The 18,716-nt window shown below is 37.5% G+C and overlaps 1 protein-coding gene across 1 annotated transcript; it reads left to right on the top strand.

Moving 5' to 3' along the window:
• Window positions 1–4,169: 4,169 nt before the first annotated feature.
• Window positions 4,170–15,110, top strand: fbxo15 (F-box protein 15). Its single transcript, XM_042510838.1, has 9 exons — window positions 4,170–4,481; window positions 6,893–6,997; window positions 8,361–8,594; window positions 10,923–11,126; window positions 11,227–11,356; window positions 11,468–11,550; window positions 13,163–13,308; window positions 14,145–14,269; window positions 14,658–15,110. Exons 1-9 carry the CDS (start codon window positions 4,387–4,389, stop codon window positions 14,922–14,924), a joined length of 1,389 nt encoding a protein of 462 aa, XP_042366772.1. The 5' UTR covers window positions 4,170–4,386; the 3' UTR covers window positions 14,925–15,110.
• The last annotated feature ends 3,606 nt before the right edge of the window (window positions 15,111–18,716 follow it).

Below are 18,716 nucleotides of genomic sequence, written 5' to 3'. Positions count from 1 at the left end.
ATGAGCTGTCATTTTCCTACCTAAAGATATGCTAACTGGCTACATTATGCATGTCATTCACATCTGCAGGAAAAGGCACCGTATAGATTGTCTTCAGCTTCGGCTCTATATAATGGGAGGAAAAGTCTGTTTTACCTTTGCAATTCACCCAAATTTTAAGCTGAATTTTGAATGCATGCAAGCAAATATAGATTGACAGTGAGGACAAAACCAGATTTTTCACTTAAAGGTAAATGTCACAATAAATAAGCGTCAAAAGCATTGACACAAATACAGAATAAGGTTTCCATAAATGCAATGTCCTCCTATAATGATCCACCACTTGCAGTGCACCGATTATTTTAGACTCAATCAAGGTGATCCTTCCCCCTCTTTCTCAGCCCCATTTGACAAACATCGCACTGTCGGAGCTGACTGACAAACCAAGCGGAAGAGTGACATCAGGTATCCAAGAGCCACAACTGACCCCAGGCCTTTAGAAGGACACATAGCTACAGAAAACATCAAATGTCAAGTACGGGGGGACATGCAAGGGGAAGGGATGTGGCCTACTTGGCGTTGCTGTACCAGGGGCTGCCGTTGCCCTGAAAGGGACTTCACTTCCATCAGGCAAGCTGATCGGCTGGACTGACAACAGTGTTATGGTTATTTTCCCTGACAGCTAGCAGAGCCTACTGGCTTCCAGGAATGGGGAGGTCGATTATGTGAAGGGTCTTAAAGCGAGCCATCTGCTTTTGCAAAAAAAAAAAAAGAATTTCAGTCTGTTTTGTTTTCGTGGGTTTTTTTCTTTGTGTACAATTACACACACATTTACATTAGTATAATTCATTTCATGACTTTGATTGGTGTTGCTTAACACTGTGACGCCTGGATTGTCACCAGTTTCTTGTTCCTCATTCAGATGCCTTTCACTAGCATTTAAACCTCTGAAACCTGAGAAAATTTGTTTGATTTCTTGCAAAAACAAAGCAAAAAAATCACAATAAGCATGAAATGTCCTTACAAACTGCAAATAATTACTAAAAGCTGACGGGGAAATGATCTGAAAATTAGCCGGGGAGGATTATTAATGACGATAAAAAAATACATAAATAAATAACAGGGAAAAAATGTCAAAAAAACTATCTTGATAATTCTCTTATTCATATGTTTGAAATTATATTACTTTTTGTTACATTTTCTTTCTTTTTTTCTTTCTTTCTTTCTTTCTTTCTTTCTTTCTTTCTTTTTTTCTTTCTGTCTTTCTTGCTTATTTTAGGTAGTTTTCTTTCAACTTTTTACTTATATCTCGCTATTTTTGGGCCATTTCTGGTTAAGTTGCTTGTTGCCCTATTCCCATGTTTTTGAAAGAAATCAAGCCAATTCACTTAGGTATTAAAGAGTTAATGTAGGTGTTATTTGTTAGTGATCTTGCTCTCACAGCAAAGAGTCCACATACCTATAACAGTCTGTCCCATACTTCTGTTACAAAAATGAAATATAAAACGTTCTAAAAATCAGAGGAGGCCCACCCTGCGTGCTCACACCACCATATGCTTCACAGAGTTTAAAATACCCACTTTATAACAGATATCTGTCCGTCCATCTGCCTGCCTGTCCATCTGTTTGTGTGCAGCTTGAAATGAATCTGTGTCTGTATATCCGAAATGAGGTCAGACTCTCAAATGAGTTAATTTAGAGCTTTTGTCTCTCTCTCTCTCTCTCTCTCTCTCTCACACACACACACACACACACACATACGCGCACGCACACATACACACACTCTCACTGCAGCCCTGGAAGAAACCTCTGAGTGAATTTGGTTATGTCTCTCTTACCTTACATCAGTAAGATGTGACCTCTATCTAAGCATGTGTGAGGAGACAAATAACATCAATCTTGCCTGTTACTCCCCCGCTAGTGCTGAGCTAACACCATGATGAGGAGTTATATTGCTAACCCAGAAAAAGGTTACAGCAGGCGGCACGGTGCATGTTTGAGCTCACAGTGACTGGCTTTATTTTGTGTGTCTGTGATGAAATTGTAGACACCTAAATCATTTTTATTTTGACAACAAAAAGAAAGTTTCCTCAAAGTAACCTATCAAATATAGGGTCAAGACTTGAATTCAGGTAAGGTACATTTGGTTATGGTTAAGTCTACAGGCAGTCAGTGTAAGTCAGTGCAATGTGTGTGTGTGTCCGTATACTGTAAACGTCTGACATCTAAAAAATCTTTAAACATTTGACAATTACTACTCCAGGCTGCCAAAAAAGAGTATATTCATTAATTTATTTATCTAATAGGGACATTCGAGGTAGACTCTGCTACATAGAACAAAGAAAAGTAGCAGGTGTAAGCAGATGTAATGTGTATGTGACTGAATTCAGGATGAAACATCCATAAAAGCTTGAAGATAAAACAGATGAACAGATTGTATGTGTCTTTATATGCATATGTCTATGCGTGCACAGTGGCACACATGACTCATATAGCCTACATTGATGTATGTGGTAGGTAATGAGGTGTATCTGATTTGGTGTGTGTGTGTCTGTGTGTGTGTATATGTGTGTGTGCATGTGTGCGTGCATGTGTGTCTGTGTGTGTGTTCGCAAATATTGTAGCTGAGTTACATTCTGAGTTACTTGTACTTCACGGCAAAAAGCAAGATTGTCTAAATTGAGTTTTTTTTTTTTAATGCAACACTTGTAATTGAATATTTTTGCAATGAAGTTGTACTACTTTTATTTAAGCGTAGGTCCAATTTTCTGCTGTGTCGTATGCATGTGAGGTTTCACCTTTCTAATATGCACCTAAGTGTCTGTTGTTAAATGGACACGCCATTGATCCGTTTTGTTGAAGGAAATACTTAAAAAATGGTAATTTGTAGCCTGTATCATTTACTCACATGGTGTCATGTTGAATTTGTGAATTTGCAATTTGCAATTTGCAATTTGCAAGCCTCCACAGTGAACGAAGAACTAAAAACGGAGAAAATTCTTATGAATTGAAGTCAGTGGGGGTTGTATTTAACAACAGCAAAACTACATCAACACATGAGTTTAAGCTCTCACACACTTCATGCAGTCTAAATCCAATCTCATGTATTCAGTTATATTCTCAGTACTTTCCAAACATGTGTTTTTACAGAAATCTTTCACATAAATAATCTCCCTCAATGAAGAAAGGCACACCAGGGTCACTCAGAGAAATGTACTTGCAGATTTCAAATGCATGCGTTTGCTCAGGTGCACTGCTTGTATGCATGTGTTTTAAATAGAAGGATTTTAGTCAAGAAGGATATGTTTGGGAATTAAGCATACCATACATGAGACCTGGATTGTACTGTGCGTGTTGGGTGAGAGTTTGTAAAGTGATGTTTTGATATAGTTTTACAGCTGTTAAACACTGACCCTTTTGACGTCAATTCATCATGAATCATGTCCGTTTTTTGGATTCTTTGTTTACAGAGGAGATGCAAGAGAAAAAAAATCATTGATTCAATGTAATATGGGGCAAGTAATTGATGAAGTATTTCTTTAATACCCTGCCTATTTCTTCTGGGGCTCTGGAAGAGTTTTGTCAAGAAAATGACATTCATTAGGCCTATCTGATCAGAGTTATCTCAGCTTGGGCTTTGAGCCCACATACTAAAACAGAAAGCCTGCATTACAATATGGTGGTGAAGAGTTTAAAGCTGTGTTTTTTCCAAAGACAAATTAAGTTGCATCATGGTAAATGTATGATTCAGTGTTTAAGAGGTTCACACAAACTAGAAACTGAGATTCAAAATATCTGCTGCTTTGATTTTGAGCAATTTGTTTTTTATTAGTCTCTTGTGAGTCCTTTTGTTTTTTGTTATTCAGGACCTTTCAAACCCCAAAGCTAGGAAGTGGGACCTATTTATTGAACTACAATCGAGCAACCTGTGCCAAATAATATTTGGATTAAATCTGTTGAGTTTTTATGTTTGTTTGTTTTTTTCAAATCACGGACTGTATGTAGGCTTCTGACAATATTGCAACTAACAATATGCAGTCTATTTCAGAAGAAAATTCTATCTGCTTTTATTTTGAAGGCAAATATCTCCACTTCATACCGGAAAAGTATTTTCTGCACGTGGAAGGAAGTTGACTGGACGTTACCATGGCGACTGGACCAGGCGCGGACAATTAAGAAATGTAACGCTAAAGAGTTCTTCTTTGAAATGGTAAGACCACAAAAAAAGTAGAAAAAGTGCTATTGGTCTAGCTAACTTATTAAGTTTATATGTGACAGTTGTATGCTAATGTTACTCGACGGCCCGTGAGCAAAAACGCTACGAAACAAACGCAGTTCGACGCCCCAACTTCCTAACAAACACGTTACGTTGTATCTGACTCAGCGGGGTCAAAACCAGGGAAACAAATGGCGGCACCAACAGCAGTCACTTCCAGAGTGCGGACAGTGAGGACGTCCAGGTCCACAAGAGCTGACAATTCATCTCTGAACTTCCTGGAAAGGTAATCTATCAGAACATGCTCATATTTCCACCTGCGTGACATCCAGCACTTCAGCCAGGCAGCGTTCACAAACTGTGGCGAGTCAAGGCTTTATTGCCCTGTAAGTAAAAGGATTTATAGACCGCGTTCGTTTGCAGCAAAATACAATAAAAGCACAGCAGAAATCGATACAGGTGGAGGACGCTTCACATGTTCAAATTAAACAATCTGATTCTGTCGCCATTGAATGTAGGCGGTAAATACAGCAGGTCAGAGAGTAGCAAGTCAGCACACAATAGCCCTCACTAGCACTGTTTCTTTTTATGTGAGTGTTATTCCATTAAGGCAGATACAAATTCATCGAAACATGTTGGTGTTGTTATTGATTTAGCCACAACAATAAATGCTTATAAATGTAATTCGCTTTACACATTTTGGAGTGCCAGGATTTCCTTTTTGTGTATCCTGTTGTTTCACGTTTTCCATGAGCACCTCACACACGTTTTTGAACTACATTTGATTAAACAGAGCAGTCAGACGTCTCTCTTTTTCTAGATAAACATTCATATTTAGCAAGATTATTGTTCCAGCATGCAGAGTACACTTTTTTTTTTAATTCCATATAGACCTATAATTATATTTATTTTGTTAGAACCTGTGTCTGAATACCTCAATATGCACTCATCGCTCAATTAAATAAAAAATATTGGTCACAGTTTGCTGGAACATTATGTAAATCAATGCAAACACCTGGCTCACTTGTGCTAAAAATGCAAGACACATTATTGTAAATATGCAGTTTAAAATAGGGCTGTATCCAACAATGAATTCATTATTATTTTGTTCAGTTATCAGGAAAAAGTGAAAATGTCTGTCACAGTTTCAAAGTTCAGATTGCTTGTCCTGTACGCCGAGCACTAAAACCAAGAGATAGTTTGCTATGACATTACAATAAAGCAACTCCTCACATTTAAGAACTAGACAGGGTGTCCTTAAAAAGTCCTAAAATATTATATATTTTTATCATCATTAGTCCTTGAAAATCATTGAATAATCTTACATTTGACTTTGTGATATCTTCATTGTGACAAACATCATATCTGATTAAACTTACCCATTTGTCAATTTATTTTTGTCAAAACGAGTTAAGCTCTTCTCAGTGAAAGTCTGTATTTTGGATGTTACAGATCTTTATACTGACTGCTGAACCTGAACCCTCTACCTTTTTACTTCATAGCTTCACTCACCTGTTGATAAAATGTAGATTAATCTAACTCACTGTAATAAATTGTATTGAAAAGGTCTCAAAAAGCATGAAATTACAGTGACTGATACATGTAGACACTCTGCCAGAGAATGTAAAACTACTAGTAAATGATCACATTTTTTTACTGATTTACAGATTTTCAGCTCTATTCAGTATTAATGATGTGGATACTATAAAGCCTATAGAAAGCATACAATTAAAATCTTTATGAGCAGTTCTCTGTACTTGAAATAGATTTAAATCATAGGTGACTTTGGAGAGAATTTTGGACATAAGTTTAGACTTGTTAGACACTGGTTTAAGATGAACACAGTATCACATGTCAATTACTCAACTGGCCACTTTTTCCCTTTTCAAACTTTTAGAGATGTCAAAAACATCTCAAACCAATATCTCTGTATATGCTGATAGCTTAAGATGTCAGTGAGAGGTTAACTAATTGAGTAATTTGAATTTTAAAGCTTTAATGCACACCAAATATGTTTTATTCATTTTATGTCTCATTTCTGAAGTTGTTTCATGTGGGTCTTATTTGATATGCAGTGAGATGTCAGTGATTGACCATGCAGGTAATATGAACTTGAATATATTACTTTATCAGGAGATTAAATTGAATGGCGATGGCATCATTAATCAGGACAGGTGCAAAAACACAAATTGGATCAATATTTTGCTATAAAAGATATGGAGAACGGCTTTTTATAACTTTTTTTTTTTCAGTATTTCAAAAATACTCATGCCTTGAAAGTTACAAGATCTTGAGATTTGACTTCAGATGTCAGACACACTTTAATTCATCACTTTCTGCAGCTTGAGAATGGTCACAATTTTATTCTACTGAGTGTCTTTTGAGGATGTAACCACCCTTGTCTGTTGTTATTTTAATTTGGGTATATTTTTGTATTAAAATCTCAGAGGAGTGCTTTACAAAACGGTGAATCCTGAAGTTAATGTTGTGTTTGTCGATGCCAAATCTACTGAATGAGAACTCCAACACAGGTCATTTCATTTTGTTGCCAGAAGTATAAGATTGCCAAGAAGCCTGTTGAGAGCACATTTGTCTCGTAACACAGGTGCCTCTAAAGAACTGCATGCTGAACAACAGGTGTCATGGAAACACTGGTGTTACTTCCTTGTAGTGATCTCTAATTACCCTTTTCCATAGACTCCCATCTCACGTCCTGATTAAAATTCTGTCCTACCTGGATGCCTCTGCCCTTCATACCATCGGCCACGTCAGTGAGCTCTTCTGTCAGCTTGCCGGTGATAAGTAAGTAACCTGTTGGCCAGGTCTTGTTAATGCGGCAAACACAATACATTAAATACATAGCATATTTAGGAAACCAGTCCAGCACTCAGTAAAGACAGCCTATGAGTCACAGAATTTCTGAACACTACACTGCAGAAAAAAAACCAACTCTTTTTTATTATATTGTTTAGTCTTATTTGCTATTAACGTGAAAATCTACTAGTGCCATAAAATGCTGCAATTGAGATTCCTTTTTTCAATATGGATAATCTGCTGATCGTTTTCTCAATTAATTCTCGATTGTTGAATACTGGTCAAAAATAGTGAAAACTGTATATTCCAGTTTCCCAGAGCCCAAGCTGACAAACACTCCAAAACTCCCAAATATTAATTTTTTTATTACTAGGCTGAAAAAGCAGAACATATTCACATCTGAGAAGCTGAAACCAGTGAGTGTTTTTGGCTTTTTTCTTTAAAACGTGACTCCTCAGAATTGTTGTTGTTGGTGGATTTGAATGTCTTTTAATTTCATATTTAACTGTGTTTCACCCTAATGAAAAAGTCCTCAAACAAAATTCTCTACTTGACTAAAAAGATTCATCGGATTGAATTAGTCTTTTTTTGTTTGTTCAAATAAATCAACATCAATTGTTCAATAAATGTAACTGATGGTGCTCAGATTGTATCTAGACATTAAGCATGTTGTAGTGTATTTATTATACACTGTACAGAGACAGGGTAATTTGGCAGTTTAATGTCCTTTTCATAACAGAAAACTAGAGTGGGATTAGGTATAACTGACACCAAACGCCGTGTTGTTTCACTCCATAATGTTGTAAAGATTGCTATCACATATCAGGCGGTACCAAAACTAGCAGTTGTCTAAAACTGGCGTGAGTAATGATGCTTAACAACGGAAACTAATGTTTAAGGATCAAGGATCAGCTCAGTGCCCTGGCAGGTTGTAATTTGGGAAGCTTACACAAGCAAAATAATTCACCATGATGGAAAATGATGTAATGCAAACTGAAACTAGTGATAAAAGACAGAATGACTGACAGATTAGTAAGAGGACTGATACTTTTTCTCTGAATTGCTGCTTTTATGGGTTGTAAAACAAACAAAATCACACGTTAGCTTGCGTTAAAGAAAGTAGCGCTTTGACAGGAAATGAAACTTCATCAGAGTGCTACATTTTTCTCACACAAATAGCAAAACAGTTATACTCAAGAACAAATCAGTGGATTTTTTTTTGTTTTATTAGAATGGCAGACCTGTACCAAATTAGCACATTAGACATATTTGATTATCATGTTATCATGCTTAATCTCTTTTCAGTCATTTCATTTACAGCACCGCTCACCTTTCTGTGCAATCCATGCAGCACTCTGTGGAAGAAGATATACATGGCAGAGTTTGGCAAGAATAGAAAGCGGAAACCTAAATGTGTAGAAGAGCTGAAGACATCGAAAGTGGAGGTGCAGGATCGAGCTGCGGGCTACTGGAAGAGGCTGCATTTCAAGACTGTAGCCGAATGTGACATGGACAAGTGGAAAAGACATCTCGGACTCATCAGCCGTCACACTGGGCTGCCCGGCCAAACAGAGCGGGTCCTCAGGTAAGAGACGGAGAGAGGCAAAAACTGCTTCTGAAAACCACTTAGATGGAGTACCTGAGGTGTATGATTTGTTTAATGTACCGGACACTTGATATCAATTACCAGACACTTCAGTAGCCCTGCAAGTGTTTGTGAGTAGTGCTTACCATGTATTTTCAAGCATTTGAATCCCTCAGGTTATCATTATTTCCCTGGTAGTCCTTGTCCATTGGCTCCATTGTCAGTTAGTTGCAGTTTGCTTTACTTTATTCAGCTAAAAGGTGTGTTGATCATACTTTGTTTATCATGCTGTAATCTTCCATCTGTTTGTCTAGCTGTTTTTACAATGGAAGGCAGCTCTGTGAGATATCATGGGAACCCCTGCCCTGTTTGTGGTTAGCAAGCAGTAAAACTTTGGAGATCCACCCGAGTCGCTGTCAAGAAAGTTCAAGGGTATAGACTAGAGGACAGTTCAAGCCGCTGGCTATCAAAAACAAAGCGTGGTTTGTTTTTCATATCGCACTTAATGACACTTTCTTATTAAAGGTGAGAGAGGAGGTCTCTGTCTGAGCGAGATGTCTGCTCAGGGGGATGCCAGCACGCAGGGGAAAGCTCCCTCATCGCCTGCGCTGCGGTTTCTGCTGTGTTTTTATAACCTCTGATTAGAGGCTGTGCAGCACTCAATTTTGAGTTCTGTGGCAGTCGCTGTGGTACAGAGGGGAAGTAGAAATAATTGTGTTCCTTGCAGAGGCTGTCTGAATTGTTGAAATAAATTACTTAGCCCCCCCAAATCCTCATCCACAACACACACCCACACATTCATGCACACACACTTTCCCCTTACTCCCGCCTCCCACCAACTCAGACAATTCCCTGTGGGGGTTTTGTCTGTTAGAGACACTGAGGAGCATGCGATTTACCTTGGTAATAATCATTTCACAAGACATCACACACACAGACAATGCAGAGCGAAATCCCCTGGGTCATCCGGGGCCTCCTGGGCTGCTCCAGTTTTTAGCTTTGTTCCTCCACTTAATTGATATTGGATGGTGCCTCAGCGAGACACCGGCTGCATCACAGTAGGGGCAGCCCTGAATCACAGTTTAGACAGAATTGGATCAAGAGATTTATCACAACAGCTGCGGTTTCATTTCATTCGTTGCATATCATTTCATTAGCAAGAGCAGCTTAACTGGAGTCATACTACTCCCTGCTGCTGTCAAAAGAACCGTTACAACCATTAAACTCATAGTTAGGCTGATATAAAGAGCATGAGTCAACACTGCCAAATTATTTGCATTGTGTTGTCTTCATATTACTGTTTTAAGCTGTCAATACACAGGGAATATTAAAAGTCCAGTGTGTAGGATTTAGGGAGATATATTATTAGAAATGGAGTATGATATAATAGTGTTTTCTTTAGTATATAATCAGCTGAAATAAATGTTTTTCTTACCTTAGAATGTGCCATTTATGTTTACATAGGGAGCAGGTCCACGTTCACGGAGTCTGCCATATTGCACTGCCATATTTCTATTTGTGTTTTCATGTTGGCCACCGTAGTTAGCAGCTGCTCTGCAACAAGTGTCAGGAAAACACGGATTTTTAACGTGAAACTGTTTTTATTCAGTGTTTTTACCGAGCAGCAGTCAATTCTCATAAACTCCTTTGTTAAAAGCTGACCTTAAAAGCACAATAAACGTGTTTACAGCCTGGTACAAAACATGGTTTTGGTGTTTGTAGCTATTTTCAACAATTATGTCAAATTTACGAAGGGTGAATTCTTTAATAACTCACCTATTTACATTTTATTAAGGCCCAAAGTTATGCATAAGCTGTCTACAAGACATCAGTATGGTCTATGATTTAAATCCACCCCTTGCTCTCAAAGACCCAGATGATGATGCTGAACTTGAGGCTCCAAAACGGCAGTCCACAAGTGTCATATTAGCTATGTCCATAATTTATACAGTCTATCATTTTTGCTGGTTTAAATCACCAGGTCTGCTTGTTTTGGAGAGGGAGAGACCTCTTTGGATAATTTGGCTCCTCGTTAAAAGCCTCCTGAACAATAAACACTGAAGGAATCTTTACTGTGATTTCATGCATGGCATTTGGAAGAAGTTTCAGTTAGCTGCAGTCCTCACCTCTATACGCCACTAATTCCTACACACTGTTTCTTTAAGTGAATTACCTCCTACTTCATAAAGTAGAAGAGAGCCTGTCGATTTCAGGTTTAACCAACCACACTGCATATTATTAATTGTACTTTTGCTGTTTGTGCTGTTATTGCCAGATATCTGTCATATCTTTTTTGCTGTAATCCTGCTTTGTGCTATCTTATTGTAGGAATTTGCACGTCACCTGGGAGCTGACGGTCTCTGATAAGTCAGGGCGAGAGGTCACATTCGAGCCGAGCTGGTCCCAGTTCTGCGAGACTTCTGTGACTCTGTGCTGGAGCGGAGGAGGCTGCTTGCCCAACTACCAGCAGATTTCCGCCCTTCAACTGCACGGTGTCAGGAGGATAGCCCTCAACTGCCCCGGCCTGAAGAAGTAAGACAGCCGATGTCCATCTCCACTCTCTGTCTTTATGTCTCTGTTTCTTCTTTTCTCTCAGTGAAACCAACTGTTTTTTTTGTGGTTGCTCTGTCAGACCTGGCTGGAGGTCACTGATGACCACATTAAACATGCAGGCTCTAACTGAAAGCACGCACATCATTGGCCAGGACAGACTGGTTGAATTGAAGCTGCTGCAGCCTGGCATCATCATCGGTGTCTGGAAGGTAATTACTTCACAGGAAGCCATTTTCAATCATTCATTAGCTTCACGTAGCTTAATTAAGATACTTAAAATGTGAATTTACAAGGATTTTAAGTGTTTACTCTCTTTGCAGGACCAGGGCTCTGTCGCCTTTGTCATGTTCACCCTCCACTTCCACAAGCTACTGGAAAGAAGCACACAGGGATCTTCTGTTAGGTACGCTGTACTTGAACAGGCACCTTTTTATTCACATGCTTACGTGGCGTGCAGTGTATCACCATCAGATGGTTAGGGCCCGGATTCAGTCAGTGCGATTCATTTGATGCCCCTGATGTGACCCATCTATGATGCACAGCAGGGTGAGATCTGAAGCGTCAGCAGCATCACTGGCACCTGTATTTCACCACCAGAGTGGATAATGTGACTGCACCACATTTTTTGTGTAAGAAATGTTCTTCTTGTCTTGTGTCAGGACCAGTAACACCAATTAATTCTAATCCATTGCAGTGAGGGCACAACACAGTACAGGTGTTAATTGCAAGCAGTTGAATTCACTCATTAGCAGAGCTTAAAACAGAAAGAGGGTAATTACCAAGAGAATTTGCTTCTGTGATGTATAGTTTGAATCAGGGGTGGGCTATATATCGATTGTAATTAATTTGTCAAAGCTTTTTCCCAGGGGATGTGTAAAATGAGTTTAAATTGTCATTTAATTTTTTCAAACACATTCCCCCCACCCACCTAGACCGCTCTCTACTGGGCAATTTCATGTGAGGCAAGGCAAGCGTTTTTGTATCTGTAGGGCTCCAGAGTGCAACCATTTAGTTGCTTTTTGACCACAGAGCACCAGTGGAACTTGCATATATAATCAATATATGAACTGGAGAGCTGTTATTTTGTTTCCCGCTCTTAGTAAATGAATCCTCACATTTAATGGCACCACTGTAACAGTTTAATTTTCTACTAACTGCTAACAGATAACTGTTTTTCTGAAGCTTTAAGTTCACAGCAAAAACATCAAAACTTTCGACTCAAGATAAGCTTGGTTCTTAAAAATAAAAGATTAAGTGATTCTGTTTTTTTTTTTCATTTATTTAATGATAACAATAATTCATTTAACTTTATTCTAACAGTACTTTATTTAACTTTATTGTAACAGTGCTACATTTAGTAGTTTAATATTTTAGTGGTCTCTACAGTAGTTAGGAGGAGATCTCAAAATATCGAGATATACGTTGTGTGTCGGTTGTGTGTGGCCCTTTGCTGTATATCATTCCCCCTCTTTCTCCCACATTTCTCTTTAAAGCTACCCTGTCAGTGAAGGCAAAAGAAATAAATCTTTTTAGAAAAACCAAAGGGGTAGTTTAGTGGTTGTTAACACAGGGTTAAGGGGCAATCAAAGGGCAGAAAAAAGGTAAAAAAGATGTAAATGTTAAATGGTCTACTATTTTTTCCAGTTCCAAAAAAACAAATCTAGTTATGTGATATTTAATATTGGTGTTGCTATATATAGTTTAATTATAGTTATAGTATAGTTTTGAAGGTGCTTCACTGATAATCTGAGAAGAGAGAAAAGTATCATCAGAACTACACAGCACTCTTGATACTGCTGAACCTATTGTCTGTTGGACTTCAGCAGAGTGTGGAGATAGCCCCCTCTCCTGGTTTCAGGAGAGAACACAATATTAAAGCACATCATGATTACAGTCTGCAAAAGTAATAAACCTCTGAAATGCCCTTTTAATTAAATACTTTTTTCTTCATGCTCTCTTCTCTCAGTGCAGTTTTAATTTCATTTACCTTATTACTTCTTTTCTTCTTCCGCCAGCCCCTACGTGGAGCCAATGGACAAACCCCCTTTTGATGACATCGACCCTGAATACGGTCTCCATGGTTACCAACTACACATTGTTCTCCACAACACTGTATGCGAGATCATGTCCGGAAGCTTCTCCCAGCTCTTCTGCCGGAGAAGTAATTTATTTATAGTCATATTCACAAAGTCACACTGCTACTGCACTGTAGGGGTCATTTAAAAACTCTCTTTTTAATTAGAGTAGGTGTGATTTACATGTGCGGTGACTTAAATATAGGGCCAGGTTAATAAAAAATGGTGACCTACGCACCAGGTTGATATTAACTTATTTATATACACACATTTTAAATCTTAAAAGTTTTATATTTCAATTTCCAATTCTTATTTTTATATTTTTTTAAGTATTAGTATTTATTGCATACTTGAATTTTTAGAACAATTTCAAAAGTTTTTTCAAAATTTTTAAATAAGCTTAACTAACTATATACACTGCTTGTAATTAAAGATAATTATATTGCCTGTAGATTGAAATAAAGCTAACATTACATGTTGCATATTAGTAGTCAGCTATTAAATGAATCGCCAACTTGATAATCCATTTGTCAGGTTGAGTAATTTTTTAAGAAAAAAAAGGTCACATTTCTTTGACTCTAGCTTCTTAAACATGATTAATTTGTAGTTTCTTTACTCCCTTGGTGACAGTAAATTTAAAAACTTTGGACTGAGGACAAAACAAGACATTTCAGGGCATTATATTTAGGGAACACTGATTGACATTTTTCACCTTTCTTTATCTATCTTATAGACCAAACAAGTAGTAAAAAAAAAAAAAAAGATTAATCATTAGTTGCAGCCCTAATAAGCAAGATTTTTTAAATGACTAAACTTTTTTTATTTTGATGCTTCTAGTCATAACTAATCAAGTGATCTGACATTGAAATGCTAATTTATTAAACTATAAAGACTCATTTGTCATGTGTTGTTGTCTGATCAGCGCAAATCTGTGATGGCCTAATCCAGCTGACCGCCATCAGCGGGACAAACCTGTCGCAGCACACACCTTTGTCTGGCAACATCACCCTTTCCTGGAGGTGTGAGGCCCTGCAGGGTGCAGTCGAGGTACAGCGTGTTCTGGAAGCCACTTGCACACCTTTATCACTATGTGTTGTAACAAGATAGAAATGCAAGGCCAAAACATCTTAAGCATGTTGCTGTCAAATGGTGAAAAGTGCTACAGAAACCACATGCTAGTTTTAGTATAATATTTACAGACTGAAAAGATCATTTTTGAGTCATTCCTCTTGTATCTCCCGGTGAAGAATACAGTTATTGACCCTCATTTTATCATAAATGTGGACAGTTTTGACTTTAAGCATAAAAGATGTGTTCCTGGATGAAGATTGTCAAGAAGTATCATTACTCAATGGAATCCTGCTGAAATCACAACAGTGATAGTCCACACAGAAAAGAGGAGCTGACATTTGTTTATTTTTCTCCTTTCTGATAGAATTGCTGCATCATGAGTCTTACTCTGCTGGACGAATTTAAGAAACCCTTCTGGTGTGTCGGCTCTCCCGTTTCCTTGGAGCTGGAGAAGACATCCGTCTTCTATGACTATGATGGTGAGCACTTTCAGATCCACTATCAGGACTCAGATGGTCAGGTGAAGATGAAACTGGTATGGATGAAGGAACAGAAGCAGTTTGTCGTTATCGGTTTAGTTGTCTGTGTGACTGTTTCCAAAGTCAACGAGCATTTCAGTAGAGATTACTGAACCTGCGGGTTTTCACGTTTTGAGGTTTTTAATTATTAAAGTTAGATACTTAGATTCTGCTTTTGAATATTTCGATCAAACCTATTATATCTATGTGTGAAAGGATGACATGATATAATATCAGAACAGCTTATTTATAGGGGTAATTGAGTGTGCCATTAGAATTATTGACACCTTATGTGGTAAATAATAACTTTAAACATAGGTAATACTTTTAAAACAGCAATTTAGTGATTATTTTGAATCAGCAGAAAATGTTGCAGTTCCAAAAGCAATTTTATCAGCGGTGATACATTTTCATAATATTGTCTTTAAATTCTGAATAAATTAACATATATTTAGACAGATTTATGAAATAATTTATCAACTGCTTTGAAGTTTTACTTGCCGGTAACTTTTGGTTTCAATTTACAAATGAGTCCTTTTATACTTAGTAAAATAATATAACCACAGTAATACCATCGTTTATTTGTCTCTTTCGTTTTATAGTTTTATACATAAATTATTTTCTAATTAATGCTTTTCTTACATCGTGAAAAGAGAAGAATGGAATGGAAATTTTAATTGGAACATATTATTACCACTTTATATTGTAATTTGTTAGTTCTTTCTGAAGTGCCTAAACTATAACCTTTCCGCATAAAATATAAACTCTGTTGAGCTGTTTACCTATATTATCCTAAGTGTTTCCAACAATGTCCAGAAGAAGTCTTCAGTTTTAATCAAGGACATGGGTCAAGTCACCGTCACCTGTCAGTATCATCATATACCCCAGGGTTGTCTGCAAGAAGCTGTATTAAATTGATTTTTAATTCTGTTTTAAGCCACATTTTATGACAAACTTTTAAGATCTTGGTTGTCTTTAACTATATTTGAACTGGCTGAAGTATTTTAAGGTACCAGATGTCTGAATCTTAAGTTAAAAGAGAAACAAGCTGAGCAAGCGTTAGTGGCAACTGGGCTCCAGCCCCTGCCAAGGGGAAACTCTGATTTTTCACATAAAACTGATTTATTCAGTGTTTTTATGGGGTTTCATCACTTGGTATATTTGTTTTAGAGAAGAGGAGACCTCTGCACATAATTCAGTTCCCAGGAAAAACCTCATAAACATCTGGAGTTTATGGTATCTAATCTATTCTCTACTCTATATTTTAATATAAATCTAGGCCTAGAGGTGATTCAGGTCGTTGCTGTCATGTTGCTCGGCTGTATACAGTATTCCACTACTCCACTATGACATTTAGTGACTCTAAGTCATTTTCACACACACTGTAAGAAGATGTTTTACTCGTGGACAAAATCTGACAGTCCATACTATAAGTCACTTTGTCCCAGAAACTTTGTGCGCATGTTGGATGAAAGACAACTCAATGAGTAGGTAGTTGCATGGATTCTTTCTTAACTTTCGGCCAAGAGACTCCATAGTATCTTTGAATTCCTCCCTCATAGCTGCTTTCATCACATTTCTTCTAACTCAAAGTATCCAATACTGAAATATTAATTATTAATCATTCTTATTAAAGTTTTGTCTTTTATGTTCTTGGTGCCATATTCCTTTGTTGTAGATAGTTTTGCTTTTGCCATGACTAGTGTGTCCACAACCTTAAGCATTTTAAGCCTTTCATTAAAACTTTTTACTCTAAAGTATTGTAAATGTTTTATAAATTTACAAAATTAGCGCATGCTTTACATATATAAATAGATTGAAAGCGTTTTTGTATGATTCACGCAAATCAAGTTTTGTTTCCTCTTATCGTGGCATTTCTACCTGAACACCCACATTACCTCAATTGCATTGTCAGCTGTGATGCAATCACTTTAAGATGAAAATTGAGTTTAATGTCCACACCCTGGGCAAGTCTGGCAACAGCGATAGAATTAGTGTGGGAGCAATTGTTGGAAACAGTTGCTGTGTACTGCCGATGGGCCAGCACTGCTGATGGCAATAAAATATCTCTGGGTAATAGGATTTTCAGAGGCTTCCCTTCCCTTTTCTCTGTGAGGGTCATCATCACCTTGAAAAGATGCTTATTTTTCCAAACACATCACCAACTGCTTTGGCTCTAGATCCAAAATAGTTTGGGGAAATGAGCCAGAGGGAAAAAAGAGGGGCAATCGTATGTGTGATGAATTGTTTTTTTTTTTTTGTTGTCACAAACTTCACAATTGAATTGAGACAAAGAAATGATGGCGAGAGAGACACTGTCTGAATCATAAGGACTCAACGTGTTGTCATATTTGTAACATTTTATGGGCCTTATGCTCTCCAACTCCATCCATGTCAGGGCTGCTTAATGGCCAAATGGCTGTAATAGCTACATGGATGAAAGTCATATAGCAGTACATTGGATTGCTGACTTGGACCCTTAATACACTAACAAATGACATGAAAGTGGCCATTACAGCACTGAATGATGTGTACCATGTATGACTTCCAGGTTGCACGTATGTTACAACACATTTTTCATCAAAGTGACCTTCATACTACTATTTGCTGTCACATTGGCTGTTGCAAACTGCCAATCCTTCATTCTTCATTTTATTAGAAAAACCAGGAGCCAAGGGTATTGCGGGCCAGTTAATCGACTTGCAAGAGCAAAAAGCCACTTATCCAAACGTTTTGAGCCTGAGTAATGGCTAAACAAAGACTATGGATTTGGGGGCAAGGACCATGGAGCCTTGACTCAAAGAACTGTATATTCTGTCTCTGCTGTTGCAGAAAGTAATAACTCAATGCTCCTAGAGTGATTTTTCTATGAGGATATATAATTAGAGATACAAAAGTCAATTTATATGAGCATGCAAATGTACACTGATTTGAATACAGTTTAATATAGACAGTTCTCCAGTAGATGGCTCTCTTTAGTAAACAATGGGAGAATCCTCAGCACAGTGGTTTATATTTTCCCCATTCTTTCAGTCTGTCCAAATATTATTGTCAAAAACACATAAATGACTTATAGCAATGTTTTTGTTATCAGCATAGTATTAGTGTCCGTGAATCATTTCTGCACTGTGCAGGAAATGTGTTTTTCTTCCTCATGTTGCATTTTTTCTGTCTTTCTCTGCTCTTTTGTGAAGTAATTACAAGCCTGTATGTTAATCAAAACTTAAAAGACTTTTAAACAAAATAATGATTAGCCAGCCAAACCACTGAATGGGTAAATTTAGTGACATAAAGCTTCATTAAACTCATCTTTCTTAGTTTCCTCACAGGCTAATCTTGGAAGAAAATTGCTTCCATTTTTAGCCTTTAATTCTCTCCCTCGTGAGTGACCAGCTGGGTCCGCAAACTATTCAGCCGCGGAAACCAATGACACAGTCCTTATTTAGTCCTCTCATTGGAGGAAAACAGCCAACTAATGAATTTCACCACAAGGGTGCTTGATTATGTGTTTGTGTCTGCGGACACACAATTAAAATGCAGGCTTTTTTTTTTTTTAAATTTACAACCACCCTCTTAAACGATTGTCTTAAAAATATTAGAGTTCAATTTATATTCCCCAAAAGACTGTGAGATAATCATATAAGTGTAAAGCTTTCACAATTCCTAACCCATAACACTCCATATTTATCACTCCGCTGGGTGAGAACTGCAGGCCAGAGAAGTTAATTATGCTTGTAATGATCTGAAAAACATTAACCACAACAGCCTAAAACACCTATGCCAAAAAAAGCACATTTAAAAAAAGCTTAATCTAGGGAAATGTGTTCTGTTGATGCCACAAAATAACAGATGGTGAGGCTTAACATTGCTGGAAGTGAACCCTGTTACAGCACCAATGACCAGCA

Source organism: Plectropomus leopardus, chromosome 21, assembly GCF_008729295.1.
Source record: "Plectropomus leopardus isolate mb chromosome 21, YSFRI_Pleo_2.0, whole genome shotgun sequence".
Classification (NCBI taxonomy): Eukaryota; Metazoa; Chordata; class Actinopteri; order Perciformes; family Serranidae; genus Plectropomus; species Plectropomus leopardus.
Note: the sequence above shows the minus strand (reverse complement) of the source record. Positions and strands in the feature narration are given on the sequence as shown.